This window comes from Asterias amurensis, chromosome 22, assembly GCF_032118995.1.
Source record: "Asterias amurensis chromosome 22, ASM3211899v1".
Classification (NCBI taxonomy): Eukaryota; Metazoa; Echinodermata; class Asteroidea; order Forcipulatida; family Asteriidae; genus Asterias; species Asterias amurensis.
In genome coordinates, this window is record NC_092669.1 from 12,631,217 (window position 1) to 12,655,391 (window position 24,175).

At 37.8% G+C, this 24,175-nt stretch overlaps 3 protein-coding genes across 3 annotated transcripts; all 3 read right to left on the reverse strand.

Moving 5' to 3' along the window:
• Window positions 1-1,269: 1,269 nt before the first annotated feature.
• On the reverse strand, window positions 1,270-9,151 carry LOC139953592 (nitric oxide synthase-interacting protein-like). Its single transcript, XM_071953059.1, has 7 exons — window positions 8,939-9,151; window positions 8,097-8,208; window positions 7,335-7,398; window positions 6,436-6,665; window positions 5,539-5,726; window positions 4,373-4,481; window positions 1,270-3,634 (listed from the first exon to the last, which is right to left on the reverse strand). Exons 1-7 carry the CDS (start codon window positions 9,070-9,072, stop codon window positions 3,557-3,559), a joined length of 915 nt encoding a protein of 304 aa, XP_071809160.1. The 5' UTR covers window positions 9,073-9,151; the 3' UTR covers window positions 1,270-3,556.
• A 218-nt stretch (window positions 9,152-9,369) lies between these two features.
• On the reverse strand, window positions 9,370-15,026 carry LOC139953587 (E3 ubiquitin-protein ligase TRIM33-like). The gene is made up of 3 exons (XM_071953052.1): window positions 14,865-15,026; window positions 12,672-13,974; window positions 9,370-11,938 (listed from the first exon to the last, which is right to left on the reverse strand). The coding sequence occupies exons 2-3, from the start codon at window positions 13,966-13,968 to the stop codon at window positions 11,322-11,324; spliced, it is 1,914 nt and encodes a 637-aa protein (XP_071809153.1). The 5' UTR covers window positions 13,969-13,974; window positions 14,865-15,026; the 3' UTR covers window positions 9,370-11,321.
• An 862-nt stretch (window positions 15,027-15,888) lies between these two features.
• On the reverse strand, window positions 15,889-22,671 carry LOC139953591 (uncharacterized). Its single transcript, XM_071953058.1, has 3 exons — window positions 22,159-22,671; window positions 20,002-21,283; window positions 15,889-19,271 (listed from the first exon to the last, which is right to left on the reverse strand). Exons 2-3 carry the CDS (start codon window positions 21,275-21,277, stop codon window positions 18,661-18,663), a joined length of 1,887 nt encoding a protein of 628 aa, XP_071809159.1. The 5' UTR covers window positions 21,278-21,283; window positions 22,159-22,671; the 3' UTR covers window positions 15,889-18,660.
• Window positions 22,672-24,175: the final 1,504 nt, after the last annotated feature.

Here is a 24,175-nt window from a genome sequence, read left to right on the forward strand (position 1 = left end):
AAAGAGGGCGCTGCTTACATTTTGTCGAAATCTTTTTTCGACCCGCGTCAGAAATTACGCCCCCCCCCCCCAAAAAAAAAAAAAAATAAAATAAATAAATAATAAATAAATAAATAAAGTTAAAGAATTTAAATACAAGAACTACATGTATTCATTATAGTTAAAACGGCAAAAATCTATGAATTTATCGTCAACAAATGAGTTATCATTTTCCTGGTCCCAATGCTTCCTCCGATACTAAAAAATAATGGAAACAAGATAAAAAGCCTTTTAAAAAAAAAAAGGGAAAAAGATTTTTCTTCGTATGAGTATTTTGAGCTTTTGTTTTAATAAGGGGCGTGATTCACGGGGCCACCGTCGTTCATATAAAACCACCCCCTCTATGTTTATCTTTCCTTAATTTTCCCCTTTTTGGGGGAGGGGGGAAGGCACTGGAAATTTTGTGGGAGGCGCCCCTCCCATTCCCTGCCGGCTACGCGCCGCTGCCTGTGCCTTGGTGACTCCTATACAAGGGATAGGACTAGGTGGTGGTCGCAAATTTCGGATCCCTCGTTTCGAAATGTGTGACCCGCTCCCTGGGCCCAATTTCATGAAACATGCTAAGCAAAATTCTGCCTGACAAAAATTAATACACAATATTTTGCTAAGCAAAATAAAAAAAGTTAATTGAGTGGTCACAACAATGTCAGTGGGCTGGTAGCCCGTTTCTGTAATGGCAATTTTTTGTCTATGCTTATGTGAGTTTTTGTGCTTACAGGTTTTATAAAATCCTTGGCCTTGGTGTCAGTGTCAACATGACCCAGGGGGCGGGGGGGGGGGGGGGGGGGGACACGGGTTGATGAGTTTGTCTAACTACTTTCAGACCCAGAAATCTCAACGTTCAAGGTTTTTGAAAAGGGGGGGGGGCACCAAAATTCAGGGTGGCTGCTTCAATTTTAAGCATAAACTACAACCTGAAATCTTAAAATAAAATAAAGGGGCAAGCCTGACATGTTTAGCAGATCACAATAATCAAAATTTTAAGCCCCGTTTGTTATGCTCTTTTTACTAATGAATTTTAACAAATCTTCGGACAGGATTTGCCAAATGTTTTGAAATATTGATAATTCTTGGACAAAATTTGAAACTAATTTTGCTTGTTGAATATTTGGGAAAATACTGACAGCAGTTTTGTGTGAAGTTTTCCCCTCACCAAAATAAACTCTAGTAAAGAAAATGAAAGGAATTGACTCAAAAAAATTAATTATTCACTACTGACCATGGAACAAATTATCTACATTTTAAAAACCTTTATTTATTACAGACATTAAAATAATATTTAATTAACACAATTTAAAGGTAAATATTAAACTTGGCTTGCTGTCATAAATGAACGATCTGTGGTTTCCCTCAAAATGTTAAAAATAACAACAAATTATACACATGAGCCTTTTATACACATACTTGTCATGTGTGCAGTTATACCATAAATATTCTTTTGATTGGTAAGTAGTTTGCAACAGCCAAGTCTATTTTCTTTTTCAAAAACTGCCATATTCTTGAGTCAGCCATTTTAAGTCTTACTCCCTGACTGTGACAGGGTTTTGGATACACACAATGCTCATGAGAGTAACCAGACTGTTTTTGTTTACTGTGGAATATCTAATAGATATTATTGAATTGTCAAACAGGCTTAAAGGAATATTACAGAATTGTTTTTTTGATAACAAAACAGTTGCTGGCAGTTGCTTTTTTGTAATCCACCATATACATAAACTGACAAGGGTTTAGAAGTTTGAGATCGATCAACCATCTGGATCAGAAGAATTATATTGTGCGCTTTCTGCATGGGGCTAGAAGTCATTTCAGAGGGAAATATTTCATAGAAAAAAATGGTTCTCAAATTAGTAAAGCTATCAGACTTAGATTAAACGCATGAACTTCATAGTCAGAAAAGATTTCAGATTAAAATTAACCAATGTTTTAAATCTTTACTAATCCTGTACAATGCCGAAAACTGTTATTGACCACCCGCCCCCCCCCCCCCCCAACCACCAAAAAGGAAATGCAAATAAACAGGTTTTATATACTCCATATTGGAAAACGGTGTCCCAGTAAGCATCTTACATCAAAGATTTAAAGGGAAAGTATTAAAGGCAGTGGACACTATTGGTAATTAATCAAAATAATTATTAGCAAAAAACCTTACTTGGTAATGAGTAATGGGGAGAGGTTGATAGTATAAATCAATGTGAGAAACGGCTCCCTCTGAAGTGGAGTAGTTTTCGAGAAAGAAGAAAATTGCCACGAATTTGATTTCAAGACCTCAGATTTAGAATTTTGAGGTCTCGAAATCAAGCATCTGAAAGCACACAACTTCAAGGGTGTTTTTTCTTTCATTATTATCTCCCAACTTCAATGACCGATTGAGCTCAAATTTTCACAGGTTTGTTATTTTATGCATATGTTGAGATACACCAAGTGAGAAGACTGGTCTTTGACAATTACCATTAGTGTCCAGTGCCTTTAAAGGCAAAGTATACCTTTTGGTTTTTGGAACCCAATGATTGTTTTAATCCTTTTTGAATGTAAATATTATGAACAATAAAACTAACCTGTGAAAATTTCTTTCTAAAAGGTGGTAGCATTTTGGAGAAACTGCCGAAAACCCAGAGCGGTTTAGTCGCCGCAGGAAGAATAATCCTTAATTGTTTTTTTTATATTTTATTTATGCAAGTCGCCTGACACACAAGGCCTGAAGGCCACTTCAAGGTGTGGGCTACAATTATTTTTTCCAGAAGCCGTTTCCACCTACTCCTAGGGCTGAAACAGGGTTAACCCCTTTACAGTCCATATGGATGTAGGCTTGGGTATCATCAATTCGAAGTCTGGCCGGTAGAGCAGAAAGCACTACCTCCCCAATTTTATGTAGCAAGTGTCACGACTGGGATCCGAACCCACACCCTGCTGATCAAACAGCAGAGCTTGAATCCAGTGCTCTTAACCGCTCGGCCATGACACTGCCACGAACACTGACACTGGTGGTTAGAACAAATAGCTTCTACGGTTGATTTAGCCATTGGTTAATCACAAGTCAATAACCGAAATAGTTGATGGTTACAGCTGCCAAAACTCACCCCTACTTCCCCCAGATCTTTTTTTCACCCAAGAAATAAACCAAATAAAAACAACATTATTTATGGAGTGGGTAGGGGGAGTACGTAGTGGGCGGAGACTGGGGAGGGGGCGTGGTTCCAGGTCAGGGTATCACAAAAAGTTAAGACTAGTCTTACCTCGACTTAGGACTAGCGGACCTTAAGTTTTTAGTATCTCCTAAGACTACTCCTAAGTAAGGACTAACTAGTCTTAACTCTTTGTGAAATCAACCCAAGGGGCCGATTTCAAAAAGATCTAAGACTGATCTTAACTCCAAATCAATCATAGGTGCTTAGTAATGTGTGATGTCACAATACAAATCACCATGGTGATACTGACAACACATCTTACGATGAATCTTAGTGATTTGTGAAATCGGGGCCCTGGAGCCATAGATGTGACTCGTGGGCGTTCTTATTAATCACGACGCCATCATGACTGGTCTGGCTTTCTTGGCTTCAAGCGAAGACTCTGCAGCACTCGCAAATCCAGTTCCTCCCTGAGCAGTAGAAGAAAAAAAACATTATTATTATTAAATACAGACTTTTTGACACTTGCCATCGTAAGGCTGTAGGCATGGGTATCATCCACTAGGAGCCTGACTGGTAGAGCAGAATGCACTAGGAGAGGGCTACTGCCACCAGGGGCATGTTTCCACCTACTCCTGGGGCTGAAACAGGGTTACCTCCCTTCACAGTCCGTAAGGATGTAGGCATGGGTACCATCCACTAGGAGCCTGGCTGGTAGAGCAGAATACACTACCTCCCTAATATTTTACAAAGCATTTATGCATAAGTGCCTTACTCATCAAGGGCACAAGTGTCATGGTCAGGATGGAACAAGCACTCTGCTGGGGGTCCCGTGGGCTAAGACATGCCACACACAAAATGAAAAGAAAAAGAAAAAAAGAAAGATATATTTTTAAGTAAGCCATAATTCTTTTTCTTCTATGCAAGTTGCCAGACACACAAGGCCTGAAGGCCACTTCAAGGTGTGGACTACAATTGTTTTTTCCAGAGGCTGTTGCCACCTTCTCCAAGGGCTAAAACAGGGTTACCCCTTTAATAGTCCATACGGATGTAGGCTTGGGTATCATCAGTCCGAAGCCTGGCCGGTAGAGCAGAAAGCACTACCTCCCTGTGTGACCCGGAATCGCCCCCAAGTTTACAACTCAACCTTGGAAGCGGTAGCCAGGGGATCACCTGAAGATAGTCTACGCTCTTCGTATAAAACTTACCCGTCTGATTTTGATGATGTCATTCTCCTTCAGTGTGTCTCCTGTGAAGGGGTCCGTCATGTCCTTCTTTATGATTTTCTTGATACAGTCCATTGTGACGACCTTCCCACTTAAAAAAAACAATAGAAAAGTACAAGTTAATACTTAAAGTAGGATTATAAATTTTGAGTGGTAGAAGTACAACTGAGAGATGTTTGCAGTAGCACCATGTGAAAATCTCTTTTGAGTAGTCTTGATTCTGAGAATAACTGGTTGTTAAAGGAACACGTTGCCTTGGATTGGTCGAGTTGGTCTTTGAAAAGCGTTTGTAACCGTTTTTTTTTTATAAAATGCATATGATTAGAAAGATGTTGTAAAAGTAGAATACAATGATCCACACAAACATGCCTCGAAATTGCACGGTTTTCCTTTTACCTCGTCGACTAACACGGTCGGCCATTTATGGGAGTCAAATTTTTGACTCCCATAAATGGCCGACCGTGTTAGTTCGCACAGTATTTGGAAAACCACGCAATTTCGAGGCAAACTTGTGTGGATCATTGTATTCTACTTTTAAAACATATTTCCAACCATATGCATTTTATAAAAAACGGTTACAAACGCTTTTTATAGACCAACTCGTCCGATCCAAGGCAACGTGTTCCTTTAAGGACTCCCACCTTTGTGTACCAACGAGCCCAGCCCATCCACCAGTTAATACTTTACAAGGCAGTAAATATTGAAGTGTGAAAGTACGCTGGAAGTGTCGTGGTCGAGCAATTAAAAGAGTACCGAATTCAAACTGTGGTGTTTCTGATCAGCAGAGTGTGGGTTGGAATCCCCAGCCGTGACACTTAAGCAAGACATTTAACCATTGCTTCGTCCTTCGGATGGGACGTAAAGCCGTTGGTCCCATGTGTTGTGTAACGCATGTAAAAGAACCCAGTGCACTTATCAAAAAGAAAAGGGGTTCGCCCCGCTGTTCCTGGCTGAGGCTGCTGTTTGCGCCGTAGAACCTTGTAAACCCTTATATATTAACAGTTTAGAAGTTAGTTTTGCATCAGGTCAAAAGAATATAATTTTTGTTACCCTTAAACCAACGTGTTTTATAAGCACTATATCCTGTGTTCTGTGAAAATATTCAACAGGCTTAAATGTTATATTTGTATACAGTCACATAAATCTACCTTGGTCGCAGCACAGCACAAGGCGTCTTGTTTGATAAGATGTCATGCGTGACGGCACATTTGTACCGGATCTGCTTGGCCACCAGAGGGCGCTTGTCGTTGACGTCATCAGCTCGTACGAAGTTCACCTGGATAAGGTTCTTTATCTTCAGAGGCTTCTTGCTCATGGGGCAGTTAACTGCTTTGCTCTGTAGATTTGAAAGTGCGATAATAATAAGTTTATACAAACATGCACAACGGGGAGTTGACACCCCAAAATTACGCGCATTGTTCGGAGGCACGTTCTGTATTGTGTAAGAAATCAATTGCTCCCCCTTGCATAAAACGAAAACGCTACAGGTCACTGAGATCACGCGCATGTTTTTACGCACAGAGAACAGCTATTGTCCAATGATCTGCCTCCTATTTTGAGTGTGTGACGTCATATGCAGTGGGTCTATTGTGCGTTTTACGATAACATGTTAATCGTACACTAGGAGCTAGGCTGGTAGAGCAGAATCCTTCCCAACCTTCATGGAACAATTATGATTAAGTGCCTTGCTCAAGGCCACAAGCGTCATGACCGGGATTTGAACTCAGTCAACTGCTGACAACACCAAAGCTTGGGTCCAGCAAAACTAGACTGGTCGACCACGACACGCTAATGTGCTTAAAGGTTTGTCATAGCTTAATGCAATGGCAGTCTTCCTTTTGACCTCATCGAAGGCACAGTCTGTTCTAGTGCACAGAAGTAGAACCTGAAGAAAGCTGAGAGGGGCATTGTGCGTGCGATTTCATTGTGAGATCACTTTTATCTATATCTGTATCTTCAAACATTATTATGTAAGCTTATTGTAAACCTGTGGACATTTTGAAAAAGAACCCGAATCCTTTCAGACTTAAATAGAAAATGCTTACAGGTTTTTGAACTAAAGTCGCTTTGGCCTGAGGTGTTAAAGATGGAATCCAGAAACTTGGAAGTTCTGATTTCTTGTCGCCGTTTTCAGAGACAGCTGCTGCTGCTGCTGCTGCAGTGCCGCTGCTGCTGCTGGTGCTAGTGCTTGGGGTCTCGGAATGATCAAGTTTGGCCCTTTTGGTGGGTGGGGCCTCAGAGAAGGGGTTGAGGGGCTTACTGGTGATACTACGCTCTGGAAAAAAAAAAAGCAAAATAAATTCACACATTTTGATACCATTTTCAGGGATGAACGGCGAAAAAAAAAAAAAAAATTTTTATAATGGACGGAAAAGGCAGGTAATGTTTTTTGTCAATTTTAAATATAGAGATTTGAGGATGATTAATTTAAAAAAAAAATGGCTAGTTGGGATTTGACATAAAGCAGTTGGTCCCATGTGTTGTGTAACAAACCCAGTGCATGTAAACAAACCCAGTGCACTTATCGAAAAGCTAGGGGTTGCCCCGGTGTTCCTGGCTGTGGCTGCTGTATGCGCCGTAGCACCTTGTAAACCCTTATAAGGTGCTACATAATTGGGTCTCAGAATTCATCACTGCAATAACCTATCTTTCTGAAAGTTTGTATCCACTCAGTGTATTGAGTACCTTGTTTGGTAGATACGTAAGCTAAAGACTTTGATATTATTATTATTATTAAATTCAAAGAAAATCACTTCTTTCTCGAAAACTATGTTACTTCAGAGGGAGCCGTTTCTCACAATGTTTTATACTATCAACAGTTCTCCATTGCTCGTTACCAAGTATGGTTTTGTGCTAATAATTACTTTGAGTATTTACCAATAGTGTCCACTGCCTTTAAGAGGCGACCCTTTAAAGTCATGTTCTAAGAATTCCATCTCCGTACCTTTCTCAATGAAAGCCTTGACCTTGTCTTCCTTTACCGTCTTCTTCACTTGGCTCACCTCTTCCTAAAAAAAAAAATATCAAAACAAATTTATCAAATGAATTATAATAATTATAAACAGCCTTTATAAAAGTTTCTGACAAAAATGCCATTCAAGGGCGCAAGTTCGCAAATTTAGACAAAGTCCAGATAACTCAAAACAAACCATCGTTAAATTTATAAGGCACCAGTACAGTAGGCTTCAAAAAAAGGTGAGATTGAAGCAAAGTTTTGAAATTGGTTAATAAATGAGAATGCCTGATTTTTATTTTATTTTTATGCACGTCGCCAGACACACAAGGCCTGAAGGCCACTTCAAGGTGTGGGCTACAATTTATTTTTTTCCAGAGGCTGTTGCCACCTACTCCTAGGGCTGAAACAGGGTTGCCCCTTTTACAGTCCATACTGATGTAGGCTTAGGTATCATCAGTTCGAAGCCTGGCCGGTAGAGCAGAGAAAGCACAACCTCCCCAATTTTACGTAGAAAGTGTCACAACCGGGACTCGAACCCACACTCTGCTGGTCAATCACCAGAGCTTGAATCCGGTGCTCTTAACCGCTCGGCCATGAAGAAGATGATTCCATAGAAACGTAGAAATCACATCCCTAACGCCTAATACTAATAATAATATTTACATACGCACATATCCCCCCTGCTGGGTGTTCAAGGCACAGTAAACCCACCCCCCCCCCCCCCGAAAAAAATAAATTAAAAATACAAACCTGTTGGAGGCGACACTGACGATGGTATTCCTTCATCTGTTTCTCATAGTCTTGTTTCTGCTTCAAGACATACTCAATAATTGCCTCCTTGTCATACAGATACCCCTCCTCACTGGAAAAGATAAGATTTGGGGTTGAGAGTGTCATGGCCGAGTGTTTAAGAACATCAAATTCAAGTTCTGGTTGACATAGACACTGGACACTAGTGGTAATTGTCAAAGACCTGTCTTCTTACTTGGTGTATCTCAACATGCATAAAATTAAAAAAACTGTGAAATTTTGTGCTTTCAGATGCTTGATTTCGTGACCTCAAATTCTAAATCTGAGGTCTCGAAATCAAATTCGTGGAAAATTCCTTTTTTTCTCGAAAACTAATGTACATCACTTCAGAGGGAGCCGTTTCTCACAATGTTTTCTACTATCAACCTCTCCCTATTACTCGTTACCAAGTAAGGTGTTATGCTAATAATAGTGTCCACTGCCTTTAAGTCATCGGGGTGTGGGTTCGAATCCCAGTCATGACACTTGTGTTCTCAGGCAAGATACTTTCTCAATAATTGCTTCTCTTCATCCAGGGGTATTAAACAAGTCAACCCATGGGACGGTAGGCCCTGCATGTACATCCCGCAGCGCAAATACAGGCGCATCTCCTGATTGCCATTTTGTGGGTCAAAAATGTGCACGAAAGGAATGGATCCCCAAAAAAGGCAGAAATGGTCGACGCACATTGTTCGCAAACATGTGTACCATCCTTTTTGTGCACGTTTTTGACACCAAAAATGGCGGACATGAGACGCCCATGCATGTGCGCTGTGCGTTATGAGTAGGGTTTTTATACATACGTTATGACTGGGTTGGCGCAGGGCTGTAGGGTCAAGCAACAACAATCAAAGTCACCCACGGAGTCCTTCCCAAGACGGGTCTTGTTAGTTCCATAGCCGGATTGAGCTGCAAGATAACGAACAAAGAATTTCATAAGGGCGTCACAATTTATTCAGTCTCTTGTTATCTGGTTAATACATTATAGAACCTTTATAAAAAACTTATTGATTGAGGAACATCATTTAAAGTGCTTAGCAAAATCTCATGTTAATTATAGAACCTAGAAGTGTAACCAACTTATTGATTCAGAATTATCATTTAAAGACTAATGTCATGATCAAACAATGTAGCAAGCCTATAAATGTATGGAATTGTGAACTCTTAAAAGTGATTTGGGGTTGGAAAAAAAAAATGTCTAGGGTGAGACTCAAACCAAAGACCTCCAGATTAATTGTATTGTATTGTATTATGTTTTATTCCAAACTGGAACACACCCCGTAACCCTGGGGAGGGTAACAATTTATATAAAAACAAATTACAGTTAATGAATAAGTCATACGGAAAGGAGTTTAACTTAGAACAAAAACAAATAATCACACAGCATATAGAATTCATCTAAACAAGTCTACATAAGCAATAATCAACTGCAATATCAATCTAGATTTATTGACAATGTCTAAAGTTGGGAGTATAATAAGAGACAGATATACCATTCATCTAAACAAGTCTACATGAGCAATAATCAACTGCAATGTCCATCTTGGTTAATATAAAGATCAAACTTACTCCAAAAACTACAATTCAACTACTTTACAGTCTAGTCAGTCTGTGCAAACAATGATTTGAAATCATGGACAAAATGATTTCTGTTGCAAGAGTCTCCAGGGTCACTCACTCCCAAACAACAACAAATGTACACAAAGGAAAGTTTGGAAATATAAAAAACAGAGAAGTACCATCAAATAAATTTCCATAAAACTACAATTCACCTACTTTACAGTCTAGTCAGTCTGTGCAAACAATGATTTGAAATATGGACAAAATGATTTCTGTTGTAGGGGTTCCCTGAAACCGTCCCAAACAACAACAAAAAGTACAAAAAGTAACAATCAGGAGAAATGGTCAACTAGCATGAAATCAAATAGCCACTTTCGACTGTGTTTTAAATAACTTTTATGAATGCACACAGATATTGGGCCATCTGGGTCACAAGAAAATAGTGAAAAACATGAATGATGCCAAATATAAATGAGCAAAACGCTCACCGAGCAATAAACTCCAGACAGGAAATTAGTTTTATTTATTTCTAATCAAATGCGACATTTCAGACATAAATATTTCAAGGGATGTTTTCTGCCATCACCATCATTAGATCGTGTAAGTTTTATGTCAATCTGTAATCTGAGCAATTCTGTAATGTTCCTTTAAACGCCCTGGACACAATTGGTAATTACTCAAAATAATTGTTAGCATAAAAACTTACTTTGTAATGAGCAATAGTATGAAACATGGTGAGAAACGGCTCTCTCTGAAGTAGGTAGTTTATGAGAAAGAAGTAATTTCTCACTAAAACATTTGAATTGAAATCAAGACCTCGGCTAAGGTCTCGAAATCAAGCATCTGAAAGCACACAACTTGTGAGGCAAGTTTTTTTTTTCTTCCATTACTCTCTCACAACTTCTACGAACAATTGGGTTCCAATTTTACAGGTTTGCTATTTTATGCCTATGTTGAGATACACCAATTGAGAAGACTGGTCTTTGACAATAACCAAGTGTGTCCAGTGCCTTTAAATGTGATGATAACAATAAAATAAACAATTCACATTATTTTAGCTGTTATGGCATTTTCATAATTGCTTACAACTTTTTCCAATAAGAAGAGGGGATTTTATTTACAAAGCAAATTATGGCAAAATATACAATAGTTAGTTTTATTACATTTTGATGAGTAATGATTTTCAAAGCAACCCGTTGCATGCAATGTTAAACTTCATAGATTGCTTCCCTTATCAAAAGGAAAAGGTTGCACTACAAATGAACAACCACATGTAATAATCAACCCTCTGCATGCTTCTATTTCTTGCAAATACTATTTACTGCCCAAAGGAATGTTTTTACAAAACCACTTATAATAGACAAGCCTGTATTCAAGATATTTTTTTCTCAAAACAACATTTTACTGCAAAATGCAAAATAAATCAACAATTACAGTTGAATAGCAAACAAGTATTACAAAATTTATCAACTCAATGTCATAATATTGAGAATTGGTTATAATATAAGAACTTTTTAGTGAACAATTTGCATATTTTGGGGATTTAATTTGATTGACATATTTTGATGGTCAGTCCAATCCATGAGACAGTATTAAATTGACCAGCATCATCATTATTAGATAACATTACACCTTGTTATAAATCTTCACTGATTTGTTGTCTGCCACTGCAAGCTGCTGACCATCTGATGTCAATGAGATTCCCAATGGGTTGTACAGACCCTGAGCAATACAGCTGAGAAATCTACCCTGAGTGTCATACTGATGAAGATGACCAGTGCCTAACCCATTCAACACTGCAATGTAGATAGCTGAGCTGTCACAGCATACACCTCTGCAGGATTCAACTGGTTGACTATTGATCTTTGGATTGATGCTGAATAATAGAGTACCAGTGAGTTCAACAATGTCTACTTGTGGTTTCTCACAACCACTGACTACAACTCTGTCCTTGCTGTCAATGGCCAAGAAGTGAGGTTTGGTCTGAACTGAAACAGTGTCAATGAGTGAACCATCACTGGATCTGTGTTTAGTTATAACTGACCTCCTCACATCCCCGATAATGATTGATGTATCCTTCATGATTGCTACACTGTAGAGGTATACTGATGTCTTGCCCACTTTACTATGAGGCACTGTGTGGAATTCAAACATCTTGGTGCCATTCCTATTGTACATCTTGACAGAGTTGGTCCCATCTACAATCACTAACTGATTCTGGAATGCAGCAACAGCCAGAGGGTCTGGAAAACAAAAGAACAAATGGATAGGACCCAATATAATGAATGATGATTCATTTGTAAACCACAATGTAATTTACATTATTTTGATTTTTGTACAAATACAAAGATTTTTTTATTTTAATGTTTCCTGTGTTGTAAAAGCTCTTTGAAAGTTGCTTTCAATTCAACTGTATACAGTCTGACAGTATAACAATGACAACAATTTCTACTGATTGAAATTGTACTGAATTCATTCTTTTTAACTTTTTACCTTTTTTCCCAGATTTTACCTAAATTGCATTTCTTATTGATATTTATTTTAATCATTTTGTATAAATTTCCTTTGTTGGTGTTGGATAGAGGAATGTCAATTATTGAGAATGACAGCAGCAGAGTGGATTTAGTGATCATGCAGCGGATGAATGTAGTCCTAGTCTACAAGGTACAGTGAAATAGCAAGAACCATTCAATTTCATGACATACAGTTTGACTACCATGGAAACCTTGCATTGATCACAACCAATGCTGTGATGTTTAAACATTTTAATGGTTGACTTGAGTTGAGAACTGCAAACAATGTTTGGTAAATATTCTCAGATTTGTTTGTGGTATTGGATTGGAATAAATCCTTATTTTAATGGAATACTCTTCGACTGTCAACCTGAAAACTAATCACTCAAGAGTACTTTTTGCGAAGTTTTATCTGAGATTTACAACAATATACCTCTGACTAAAAGATTTGTAGGGAACTTACTTCTTGATAGTGGGATAGATTTCTTCTGGCGTCCCTTAGTGTTGTAGATTACCACTCTTCTATTCCTGCAGTCTGCCACTGCCATCTCATCCCCAGGTACAGAGGCATCAATGTCATAAGCCCCATTGATTCCTACATCATGCTCCAAACTAAGCTCCCACTTTGGCTCCTTCGTAGGCTCCTTCATAGGCTCCTTAATACTCAGGTTACCCAGGGAGATGTCACAAACCCCTGGATTGAATCCCAGAAGGTCAAGGGTCAAATCTATCTTGGGTTGATTTTGATCTCCGAGTAATTTCAAGTCCTTACTGATTGTTGGATAGCTTGCAAGGAAGTCAGGCACTGATGAATTGGTGCTGACATCTTTGGCAGTCTGCAGTGAATGCTTTATTTGCTGTGAGTTTAGACTCACTGTTTGCTCAAATTCCTCCAATGTCTTGTTCCGATCTTTAAGAATAGTTTTTATTTCATCCATGATGCGACTCTCTTGAGCTGTTACCTCAGCCCTGATCTCATCCGCTCTGTTCTTCACCTCTGCCATGGTTCTCTTAGCTGCAATGTTGAGGTTGTCTTTCATTGTTGAGGCAGTTGCTTGAGATTGATCAAGGTTCTTCAGGGTTTCTTCAAGGGGAGGAAAGAGTTGAGCCAATGACTGTTTATATGTGGATGAGGCTTGGTCGCAGTCAATATACTCATGTTGTGGATTACGGTGATCTATGACAGTGCAATCTCTACAAATCATCACACCACATGTTGTACAGTAGAACCTCATCACTTCACCTTCATGAGTTTGGCATTCTGGATGACGCTTTGGTTTTGTCTTTTTCATTGCAATCTTTCCATCACTAATATCTTTCAAAGTCGCTACTGTATGGCTTGCCGATGCTGGAATTTGATTGTGTATTTCATTGCAGTTTGCACAGATGATCATGAGGCAGTCACAACAGAAATACGTTGCTTCATTTTTCTCTTTGCATAATTTACAGACCAACTTGCTGTTTGCAGATAAGCTGACCTGCTCCAGTTGACCTGCAAGACCCGTTAAAATGAAGTTACTCTTGAAATCTTCAACACCCGTCTCAGGAAGTTGTGTCTCCTTTCGACACAAAGGACAAGTAAGCATCTTTGCATCTTTGTAGTTGGTAGTGAGATATTGAAGTAAACAGTGTTTACAGAAGCTGTGAAGACAGTCTAGTAGTTTGGGTTCCGTGTACTCCTCGTGACAAATACTGCACTCCAGATAATCCTTTCGGATTTTCTCTAGAGCTGAACCTTGTGATGGTTTAGAATATGCCATTTTGATCTGAATAAAAAAAACCACAATTAACAAACTAATTAATCAAATATTATAAACCGCAAGGGAATCTGACTCGGTAAACTTGAAATAAAATGGGTTGAACAAAAAAAATTGGACTAAAGTGGGACTCGAACCAGCGACCTTCGAAGTAGCATGCCAACGCTCTACCAACTGAGCTATCTAGCCAACATAGAGAGACATACAACACATGGCTTATAGCTCAGTTTGTAGAGCGCCAGCACATATTATCTGGAGGCCGTTGGTTCAAGTACCACTCTAGTAAAATTGTCTTTGTTCAACCCCAAATAAAAAGAATTAACATGTAATTTGCACAAACAGCTGTTGCTATTCTACATCAAAATGAACCATGCATCATACATTAAATGGAAATGTAATGAAACATTAACATTCTATGTGAACATGAAGATTTCTTTGATGTAGTATTTTTCAATCAGCTTTTAAGCAACCATTTAAGCATCAATTTTAAGTCAATTACCAATAATTTGTTACCAATGGGTGGGACTCTTTAGTTCAGCACTGAATATTGGGGATGCTAAATGACATAAAGAGAACTAGCGTAATCTGATTAAATAGTTGTTAACACCAAGGTTCAAGTATTTTACAATTTTTTGTTACAAAGCGGATCTGCTGCACTTTTCTTGCAAATACTTATTTTTGTCTCAGTTTTAGCATAAAAGTAATTTTTGTCTCACTGAGATTATTTTTGTGACTTTGTTTTACTATAATTTCTCAAAAACTACACATCCTCAGTGAGCATAAAATGATGTACTGCACAATTTAAGTGGTCTTGGTAATAATATACAATCTTAGGCCTGTTTTAAATAAGCTGGCAAAGTATTTGAGCATAAATGAATCAGATTGTGATCTGTACTCACCTAAGCACTTAGTACTGTTGGAAAAGATGTCCAAGATACGTCTGCAATCTTGTCAGTGTCAGGATGTTCACTGAGTTTACACCAGTCTTATTTCCTGGTAGAACGCAGGATTACATGTATGTCGCAACAAATACAGTCACAAAAACACCTACGTAGCAAGTTTGTACTATGTACTGTGCAGGGTGTGTCCACAGTTACTGGATTAATACATATTACATGTACAGGTACAACTTTGGTAATGCAGCACTGTACATTGTGTATGTTGACAATGAACTTCAGTGTCAAAGGTCATGGAGCTAGCGATACCGCACGACTGTGTGTTGTCTGAGCTGTTATCAATGAACTTGGCAGTGTACATGGTGTACTGTAAACAACTCCATGAGTGCACAATACGATACATACATAGAGTGATGAAGTTGTAAAGAGCGATATAGAAATAGGTTATTATATATATTACTACCGTCTACAGTATGAAAGGTCTGGACCCAATTTCATACAGCTGCTAAGCACAATTAAATTTCTTCTCTGGTAAAAACAGGATTACCAACCAAATTTTCATTTGTTGCATTGCTTGATACTTAGCTGTTTGCTAAATCCTGAAAATCTTGGGGAAATTTGGTTTGTAATCCTGTTTTTAACAACAAAGAAGAAATTTCATGCTAAGCAAATGTTTGTGCTTACAGGCTTTATGAAATAGGGCCCTGTATGCTACGGGAAATGAAACAGCACACAGGTGCACTTTCGTATTTTATTTCAAGTCAGATTATAAAAAAACATGACTTGTCTCAAATTATTTTGTGATGAAATCACAGCAACTAAAATAAAAATGTACACCAGAGTTCTTCTTTGCGCAATTGGTGCTAAGCACAAGCTCATTTTATGCTAGAGTCCCATAGCAAATTGTGCTAAGCAAAATTTCACGTTAATTATAGAATATAGAAGTATATATAAACCAACTTATTGACTCAGACTAATCATTTACAGAATACTGTCATGATCAAACATTGTAAATGTATGGAATTATGAACTTTAAAAAATGATTTGGGGTTGAAAAAAGGCAAATTGTCTAGAGTGGGACTCAAACCAACGACCTCCAGATTTATGCCGGCGCTCTACCGACTGAGTGAGCTAGTCTATGTTGGCGGTCTTCCTATTTTATCAGTTTCTTTGTTCAGGGGTACCACTCGTTCCAGCTTTTATAAAAGGCCACAAGATTTATACACAAGGCACACATACCAAGTTTGTACAATTGGAAAATACCTCTTGGCTCAGAGCAGTCTTTACAAGACAAGGAAATTGAATAAGGAAGAGAGATGTGGAATAAATCTTCACATGACAAGAAATAACAATAGAGTAGGAATCATCTCCAGATTTATTGACAATGTCTAAAGTTGAGAGTACAATAAAAGACAGATATAGCATTCATCCAAACAAGTCTACATGAGCCAAAATCAACTGCAATGACAATCTTGATTTATTGACAATGTCTAAAGTTGAGAGTACAATAAAAGACAGATATAGCATTCATCCAAACAAGTCTACATGAGCAATAATAAACTGCAATGTCAATCTTGATTTATTGACAATGTCTAAAGTTGGGAGTACAATAAGAGACAGATATAGCATTCATCTAAACAAGTCTACATGAGCAATTAACTGCAATGTCAATCTTGGTTATATATACAGATCAAACTTACTCCAAAAACTACAATTCACCTACATTAGCAAATTGTGCAAATAATGATTTAAAATCATGGACAAAATAATTCTGTTGCAAGTCTCCTGAAACCCTCATAAACAACATAAAAAGTACAAAATTGAAAGTTGGGATTATAAAAACAGAGAAGTACCATTAAATAAACTGACATGAGCAATAATCAACTGCAATGTCAATCTTGGTTATATAGTCCTACAGATCAAACTTACTCCAAAAACCACAATTCAACTACTTTACAGTCGAGTTAGTCTGTGCAAACAATGATTTGAAATCATAGACAAAATGATTTCTGTTGCAAGAATCTCCCAGGTCCCTCCCATACAACAACAAATGTACACAAAGGAAAGTTTGGAAATATAAAAAACAGAGAAGTACCATCAAATAAATTTCCATAAAACTACAATTCACCTACTTTACAGTCTAGTTCTTCCTCCACGGTCTGTGCAAACAATGATTTGAAATATGGGCAAAATTATTTCTGTTGTAGGGGTTCCCTGAAACCGTCCCAAACAACAACAAAAAGTACAAAAAGGAATGCTTAGGAGAAATGGTCAATTAGCATGAAATCAAATAGCCACTTTCGACTGTGTTTTAAATAGCTTTTATGAATGCACAAAGATATTGGGCCATCTGGGTCACAAGAAAATAGTGAAAAACATGACAATGATGCAAAATATAAATGAGCAAAACGCTCACCGAGCAATAAACTCCAGACAGGAAATTAGTTTTATTTATTTCTAATCAAATGCGACATTTCAGACAAAAATATTTCAAGGGATGTTTTCTGCCATCACCATCATTAGATCGTGTAAGTTTTATGTCAATCTGTAATCTGAGCAATTCTGTAATGTTCCTTTAAACGCACTGGACACAATTGGTAATTACTCAAAATAATTGTTAGCATAAAAACTTACTTTGTAATGAGCAATATTATGAAACATGGTGAGAAACGGCTCCCTCTGAAGTAGGTAGTTTATGAGAAAGAAGTAATTTCTCACTAAAAGATTTGAATTGAAATCAAGACCTCGGCTAAGGTCTCGAAATCAAGCATCTAAAAGCACTTAACTTGTGAGACGAAGTTGTGTGCATTTAGATGGTTGATTTTGAGAAATCAATTCATGGAAAATCACTTTTTTCTGGAAAAATATGGCACTTCAGAGGGAGCCGTTTCTCACAATGTGTTATACTATTAACCTCTTCTCATTACTCGTTACAAAGTCAGGTTTATGCTAACAATTATTTTGAGTAATTACCAATAGTGTCCACTACCTTTAAACTTCATAGAATGTTTCTCTTATCAAAAGGAAAAGGTTGCACTACTTAATGAACAACCCCTCAAGGTAATAATCACCCCTTTGCATGCTTCTATTTCTTGCAAAAACTAAATCCTGCCCGAGGGAATGTTTTTACAAAACCACTTAAAGGAACACGTTGCCTTGGATCAGACGAGTTGGTCAAAACAAAAGCGTTTGTAACCGTTTTTTATAAAATGCATATGGTTAGAAAGATGTTTTAAAAGTAGAATATAACGATCCACACAAGTTTGCCTCGAAATTGCGTGGTTTTCCTTCTACTGTGCGAACTAACATGGTCGGCCATTTATGGGAGTCAAAATTTTGACCCCCATTAATGGCGGACGTGTTAGTCGACGAGGTAAAAGGAAAACCACGCAATTTCGAGGCATGTTTGTGTGGATCATTGCATTCTACTTTTACAACATCTTTCTACCCATATGCATTTTATAAAAATTGGTTACAAACGCTTTTCAAAGACCAACTCGACCGATCCAAGCAACGTGTTCCTTTAAAATAGACAAGCCTGTACTCAAGATATTTGTTCCCAAAACAACATTTTACTGCAAAATGCAAAATAAATCAAAAATAGAGTTGATTTGCAACCAAATATTACAGAATTGATCCACTCAATGTCATAATATTGAGAATTGAAATTGAGTGGTTATTAGCACTTTTTTTTAGTGAAAAATCAGTTTGCATAATTTTGTGATTTAACTTGATTGACATATTTTGATGGTCAGTTTAATCCATGAGACAGTATTTGACCAGTATCATCATTATTAGATTACACCTTGTTATAAATCTTCACTGAATTGTTGTCTGCCACTGCAAGCTGCTGACCATCTGATGTCAATGAGATTCCATGTGGGTAGTACAGACCCTGAGCAATACAGCTGAGAAATCTCCCCTGAGTGTCATACTGATGAATATGACCAGTGCCAAACCCATTCCACACTGCAATGTAGATAGCTGAGCTGTCACAGCATACACCTTTGCAGTATTGAACTTGTTGACTATTGATCTTTGGATTGATGCTGAATAATAAAGTACCAGTGAGTTCAACAATGTCTACTCGATCCCCACCACTGACTACAACTCTGTCCTTGCTGTCAATGGCCAAGTACAAAGGTATAGTCTGAACTGAAACAGTGTCAATGAGTGAACCATCACTGGATCTGTGTTTAGTTATAACTGACCTCCCCATATCCCCCACAATGATTGATGTATCCTTCATGATTGCTACACTGCTGAGTTGTACTGATGTCTTGCCCACTTCACTATGAGGCACTGTGTGGAATTCAAACATCTTGTTGCCATTCCTATTGTACATCTTGACAGAGTTGGTCCTATCTACAATCACTAACTGATTCCGGAATGCAGCAACAGCCCGAGGGTCTGGAAAACAAAAGAACAAATGGATAGGACCCAATATAATGAATGATGATTCATTTGTAAACCACAATGTACTTTACATTATTTTGATTTTTGTACAAATACAAAGATTTTTTTATTTTAATGTTTCCTGTGTTGTAAAAGCTCTTTGAAAGTTGCTTCCAATTCAACTGTATACAGTCTGACAGTATAACAATGACAACAATTTCTACTGATTGAAATTGTACTGAATTCATTCTTTTTAACTTTTTAGCTTTTTTTCCCAGATTTTACCTAAATTGCATTTCTTATTGATATTTATTTTAATCATTTTGTATAAATTTCCTTTGTAGGTGTTGGATAGAGGAATGTCAATTATTGAGAATGACAGCAGCAGAGGGGATTTAGTGATCATGCAGCGGATGAATGTAGTCCTAGTCTACAAGGTACAGTAAAATAGCAAGAACCATTCAATTTCATGACATACAGTTTGACTACCATGGAAACCTTGTATTGATCACAACCAATGTAGTGATGTCTAAACATTTTAATGGTTGACTTGAGTTGAGAACTGCAAACAATGTTTGGTAAATATTCTCAGATTTGTTTGTGGTATTGGATTGGAATAAATCCTTATTTTAATGGAATACTCTTTGACTGTCAACCTGACAACTAATCATGAGTACTTTTTGCGAAGTTTTATCTGAGATTTACATCAATATACCTCTGATTAAAAGATTTGTAGGGAACTTACGGATTGATAATGTGATAGATTTCTTCTGGTGTCCCTTAGTGTCGTAGATTACCACTCTGTTATTCTGGAAGTCTGTCACTGCCATCTCAACCCCAGGTACAGAGGCATCAATACCCCAAGCCCCATTGGCTCCTACATCATACTCCAAACAAAGCTCCCACTTTGGCTCCTTCGTACTCAGGTTACCCAGGGAGATGCCACAAACCCCTAGAGTGAATCTCAGATGGTCAAGGGTCAAATCTATCTTGGGTTGATTTTGATCTCCAAGTAATTTCAAGTCCTTACTGATTGTTGGATAGCTTGCAAGGAAGTCAGCCACTGATGAATTGGTGCTGACATCTTTGGCAGTCTGCAGTGAATGCTTTATTTGCTGTGAGTTTAGACTCACTGTTTGCTCAAATTCCTCCAATTTCTTGTTCCGATCTTTAAGGATAGTTTTTATTTCATCCATGATGCGACTCTCTTGAGCTGTTACCTCAGCCCTGATCTCATCCGCTCTGTTCTTCACCTCTGCCATGGTTCTCTTAGCTGCGATGTTGAGGTTGTCTTTCATTGTTGAGGCAGTTGCTTGAGATTGATCAAGCTTCTTCAGGATTTCTTCAAGGGGAGTAAAGAGTTGAGCTAATGACTGTTTATATGTGGATGAGGCTTGGTTGCAGTCAATATACTCATGTTGTGGATTACGGTGATCGATGACAGTACAAGCTTGGCAAATCATCATATCACATGTTTTGCAATAAAACCACATGACTTCACCTTCATGAGTTTGGCATTCTGGTTGACGCTTTTTGCGTCTTCTCCCTTTTTGTTCAATCTTTCCATCAACAAAGTCTTTGAATGTTACTACTGTGTGGCTAAGTAGTGATTGAATTTTCTGGTGCAATTCTGTGCAGTTTGCACAGATGATCATAGGGCAGTCACAACAGAAATATGTTGCTTCATTTTTCTCCTTGCATAATTTACAGACCAACTTGCTGTTTGCAGATAAGCTGACCTGCTCCAGTTGACCTGCAAGACCAGTTAAAATGAAGTTACTCTTGAAATCTTCAACACCCGTCTCAGGAAGTTGTGTCTCCTTTCGACACAAAGGACAAATAAGCATCTTTGCATCTTTGTAGTTGGTAGTCTGATATTCAAGTAAGCAGTGTTTACAGAAGCTGTGAAGACAGTCTAGTAGTTTGGGTTCCGTGTACTCCTCGTGACAAATACTGCACTCCAGATAATCCTTTCTGATTTTCTCTAGAGCTGAACCTTGTGATGGTTTAGAAAATGCCATTTTGATCTGAATAAAAAAAAGCACAATTAAAAAATTTATTAATCAAATATTAGAAACTTCAAGGGACGTCAATCTGACTCGGTAAATTTAAAATGATATGGAGGTTGAACAAAAAAAATTGAACTAAAGTGGGACTCGAACCAGCGACCTTCGAAGTAGCGTGCCGACGCTCTACCAACTGACCTATCTAGCCAACATAGAGAGACATACAACACATGGCTTATAGCTTAGTTAGTAGAGCACCAGCACATATTAACTGGAGGCCGTTGGTTCAAGTCCTACTCAAGTAAATGTTTCTTTGTTCAACCTCAAATAAAAAGAATCAACATTCAGTTTGCACAAACAGCTGTTGCTGTTCTACATCAAATTGTACCATGCATCATACATTAATGGAAATGTAATGAAACATTAACATTCTATGTAAACATGAAGATTTCTTTGATGTAGTATTTTTCAATCAGCTTTTAAGCAACCATTTAAGTCAATTACAAATTATTTATTACCAATGGGTGGGACTCTTTGGTTCAGCACTGAATATTGGGGATGCCAAATGACATAAAGAGAATGAGCGTAATCAAGTAGTTCTAATTAAATAGTTGAGAACACTACGGTGCAAGTATTTTACAATATTTTGTTACAAATAAGCGGATCTGCTGCACTTTCCTTGCAAATCTTAGTTATTTTTGTCTAGCAGTTTTAGCATAAAAATAATTTTTGTCTCACTAAGATTATTTTTGTGACTTTGTTCAATTATCATTTCTCAAAAACTGCAACACCTAGGCGAGCACAAAGTAAGTGGTATTTGTATACAATCTTAGGCCTGTTTTAAATTAAGCTGAAGTATTTTAGCAAAGTTGAATCAGTTTGTGATCTGTACTCACCTAAGCACTTAGTACTGTTCAAAAAGATGTCCAAGATACGTCTGCAATCCTGTCAGGATGTTCACTGAGTTTACAACCGCCTCTTATTTCCTGGTAGAACGCAGAATTCTGTCGCAACAAACAAGTCACAAAAACACCTACATAGCAAGTTTGTACTATGTACTGTGAAGGGTGTGTCCACAGTTGCTGGATCAATGTAAAACGTACAATGTACTGCAGTACTGTATGTTGACAATGAACTTCAGTGTCAAAGGTCATGGAGCTAGCGATACTGCGCACAACTATGTGTTGTCAGGGCTGTTTAACAATGAACTTGGCAGTGTACATGGTGTAAATAACTCCATGAGTGCACAACTAACATTATGAACACGTTCAACGTACTGTATTAGACTACAGTGTGTTGACAATGAACTTCAGTGTCAAAGTCCATGAAGCTAGCAATACTGCACGTCTATGTGTTGTCTGGGCTATGGCAATGTCAAAGGCAATGATTATTTGTGGATGTTGAACAGACCGTATTTTGAGTGTTGATTTGAATGCATCAGCTGTGACAGCTGGCCGGACGTATTATAAATGTCATGAATGTGGATATGCTCACTGCATCGTCCAAATACATTTTGAGAAAGAACAACTACAAGATGGCTGTCGAAAATAAAATAATCACTAATGAAAATAAGACCCATATTTGGATGACCGCAGTTAGATTGAAAGGAACATTACAGAACTGTTATATGCTAACAAAACAGTAGCTGGCAGTGTTTAAGCACTTTATGTAATCCACCATATATACATAAAACCTGTAGAAGTTTGAGATCGATTGGCCATCTGGGTCACAAGAAAAAAGTGAACAACCAATTACACATTTAGCATGACATCGATTCAAATATAAAATTAACACTCACTAAGCAATAAACTCCAAACGGGAAATTAGTTTTATTTATTTCTCATCAAATGACACTTTAGACATAAATATTTCAAGGGATGTGTTCCACTAATCATCATTAGACCAATGTAAGTTTTATGTAAATCTGTGATCTTAGACAAGTTTTTTTTTCTTACCAATTCTGTAATGTTCCTATAAATGTGACGATAACAATAAAATAAACAATTCACATTCTTTTGGATGTTATGTCATTTTCATAATTGCTTACAACTTTTTCCAATAATAAATGGGAATCTTATTTACAAAGCAAATTATTGCAAATATACAATAGTTAGTTTTATTACATTTAGATGAGTAATGATTTTCAAAGCAACTCGTTGCATGCAATGTTAAAGACAGTGGACACTAATGGTAATTGTCAAAGACCAATCTTCTCACTTGGTGTATCTCAACAAATGCATAAAATAACAAATCTGTGAAAATTTGAGCTCAATCGGTCGTCAAAGTTGCGAGAAAATAGTGAAAGAAAAAAAAAACACCCCATGTCACACGAAGTTGTGTGCGTTTAGATGTTTGATTTCGAGAAATCAAATTCATGGAAAATTACTTCTTTCTGGAAAACTATGGCACTTCAGAGGGAGCCGTTTCTCACAATGTTTTATATTAAAACACCCCTTACCAATATTCTGCCTGTTCATTGGTTTAGAGCGCGTCACATGACATGTCTTAGTTTTGCTAGACGACGGCCGTGTGATAGTGCATCGGCTTGCCATGCGCTAGTCCGAAGACTAGCACACGGCGTGCAGTACCCAGACGTCGGTTGCGTGTACGAGGATGATAAATTAATAGTCTGTAACCATTTCGGATTGCACGACACTACACGCAGCACAGTAACAGTTTTTGCAATCTGTATTCGCGTCGTCCGTTGATTGTAGCATTCAGGTCTGTTACTTAATAGTACAGTATTTAGAAATGTTTGGGGTGTTATAAAACAAATATTGACTGCTTTTACTCGTGCAATTGTTCAAACTATGACTCCCTCGGTGATCCCCGTAGCGTTCTATTTTGCCCTCGGCTTCGCCTCGGGAAAATGGAACGCTCTGGGGATCACCTCGTGAGTCATAGATTTAACCA

What these genes read in the sequence shown, in the direction of transcription:
- LOC139953592 (XM_071953059.1), bottom strand. Translation starts at nt 9,072, where the DNA reads ATGAAATTCTTTGTTCGTTATCTTGCAGCTCAATCCGGCTATGGAACT. An exon ending in CAAGGCTTTCATTGAGAAAG is followed by an intron (nt 6,666 to 7,334) that starts GTACGGAGATGG and finishes TTTTTTTTCCAG; the next exon opens with AGCGTAGTATCACCAGTAAG. An exon ending in CGACTTTAGTTCAAAAACCT is followed by an intron (nt 5,727 to 6,435) that starts GTAAGCATTTTC and finishes TCAAATCTACAG; the next exon opens with AGCAAAGCAGTTAACTGCCC.
- LOC139953587 (XM_071953052.1), bottom strand. Translation starts at nt 13,968, where the DNA reads ATGGCATATTCTAAACCATCACAAGGTTCAGCTCTAGAGAAAATCCGA. An exon ending in ATCTATCCCACTATCAAGAA is followed by an intron (nt 11,939 to 12,671) that starts GTAAGTTCCCTA and finishes TTTGTTTTCCAG; the next exon opens with ACCCTCTGGCTGTTGCTGCA.
- LOC139953591 (XM_071953058.1), bottom strand. Translation starts at nt 21,277, where the DNA reads ATGGCATTTTCTAAACCATCACAAGGTTCAGCTCTAGAGAAAATCAGA. An exon ending in ATCTATCACATTATCAATCC is followed by an intron (nt 19,272 to 20,001) that starts GTAAGTTCCCTA and finishes TTTGTTTTCCAG; the next exon opens with ACCCTCGGGCTGTTGCTGCA.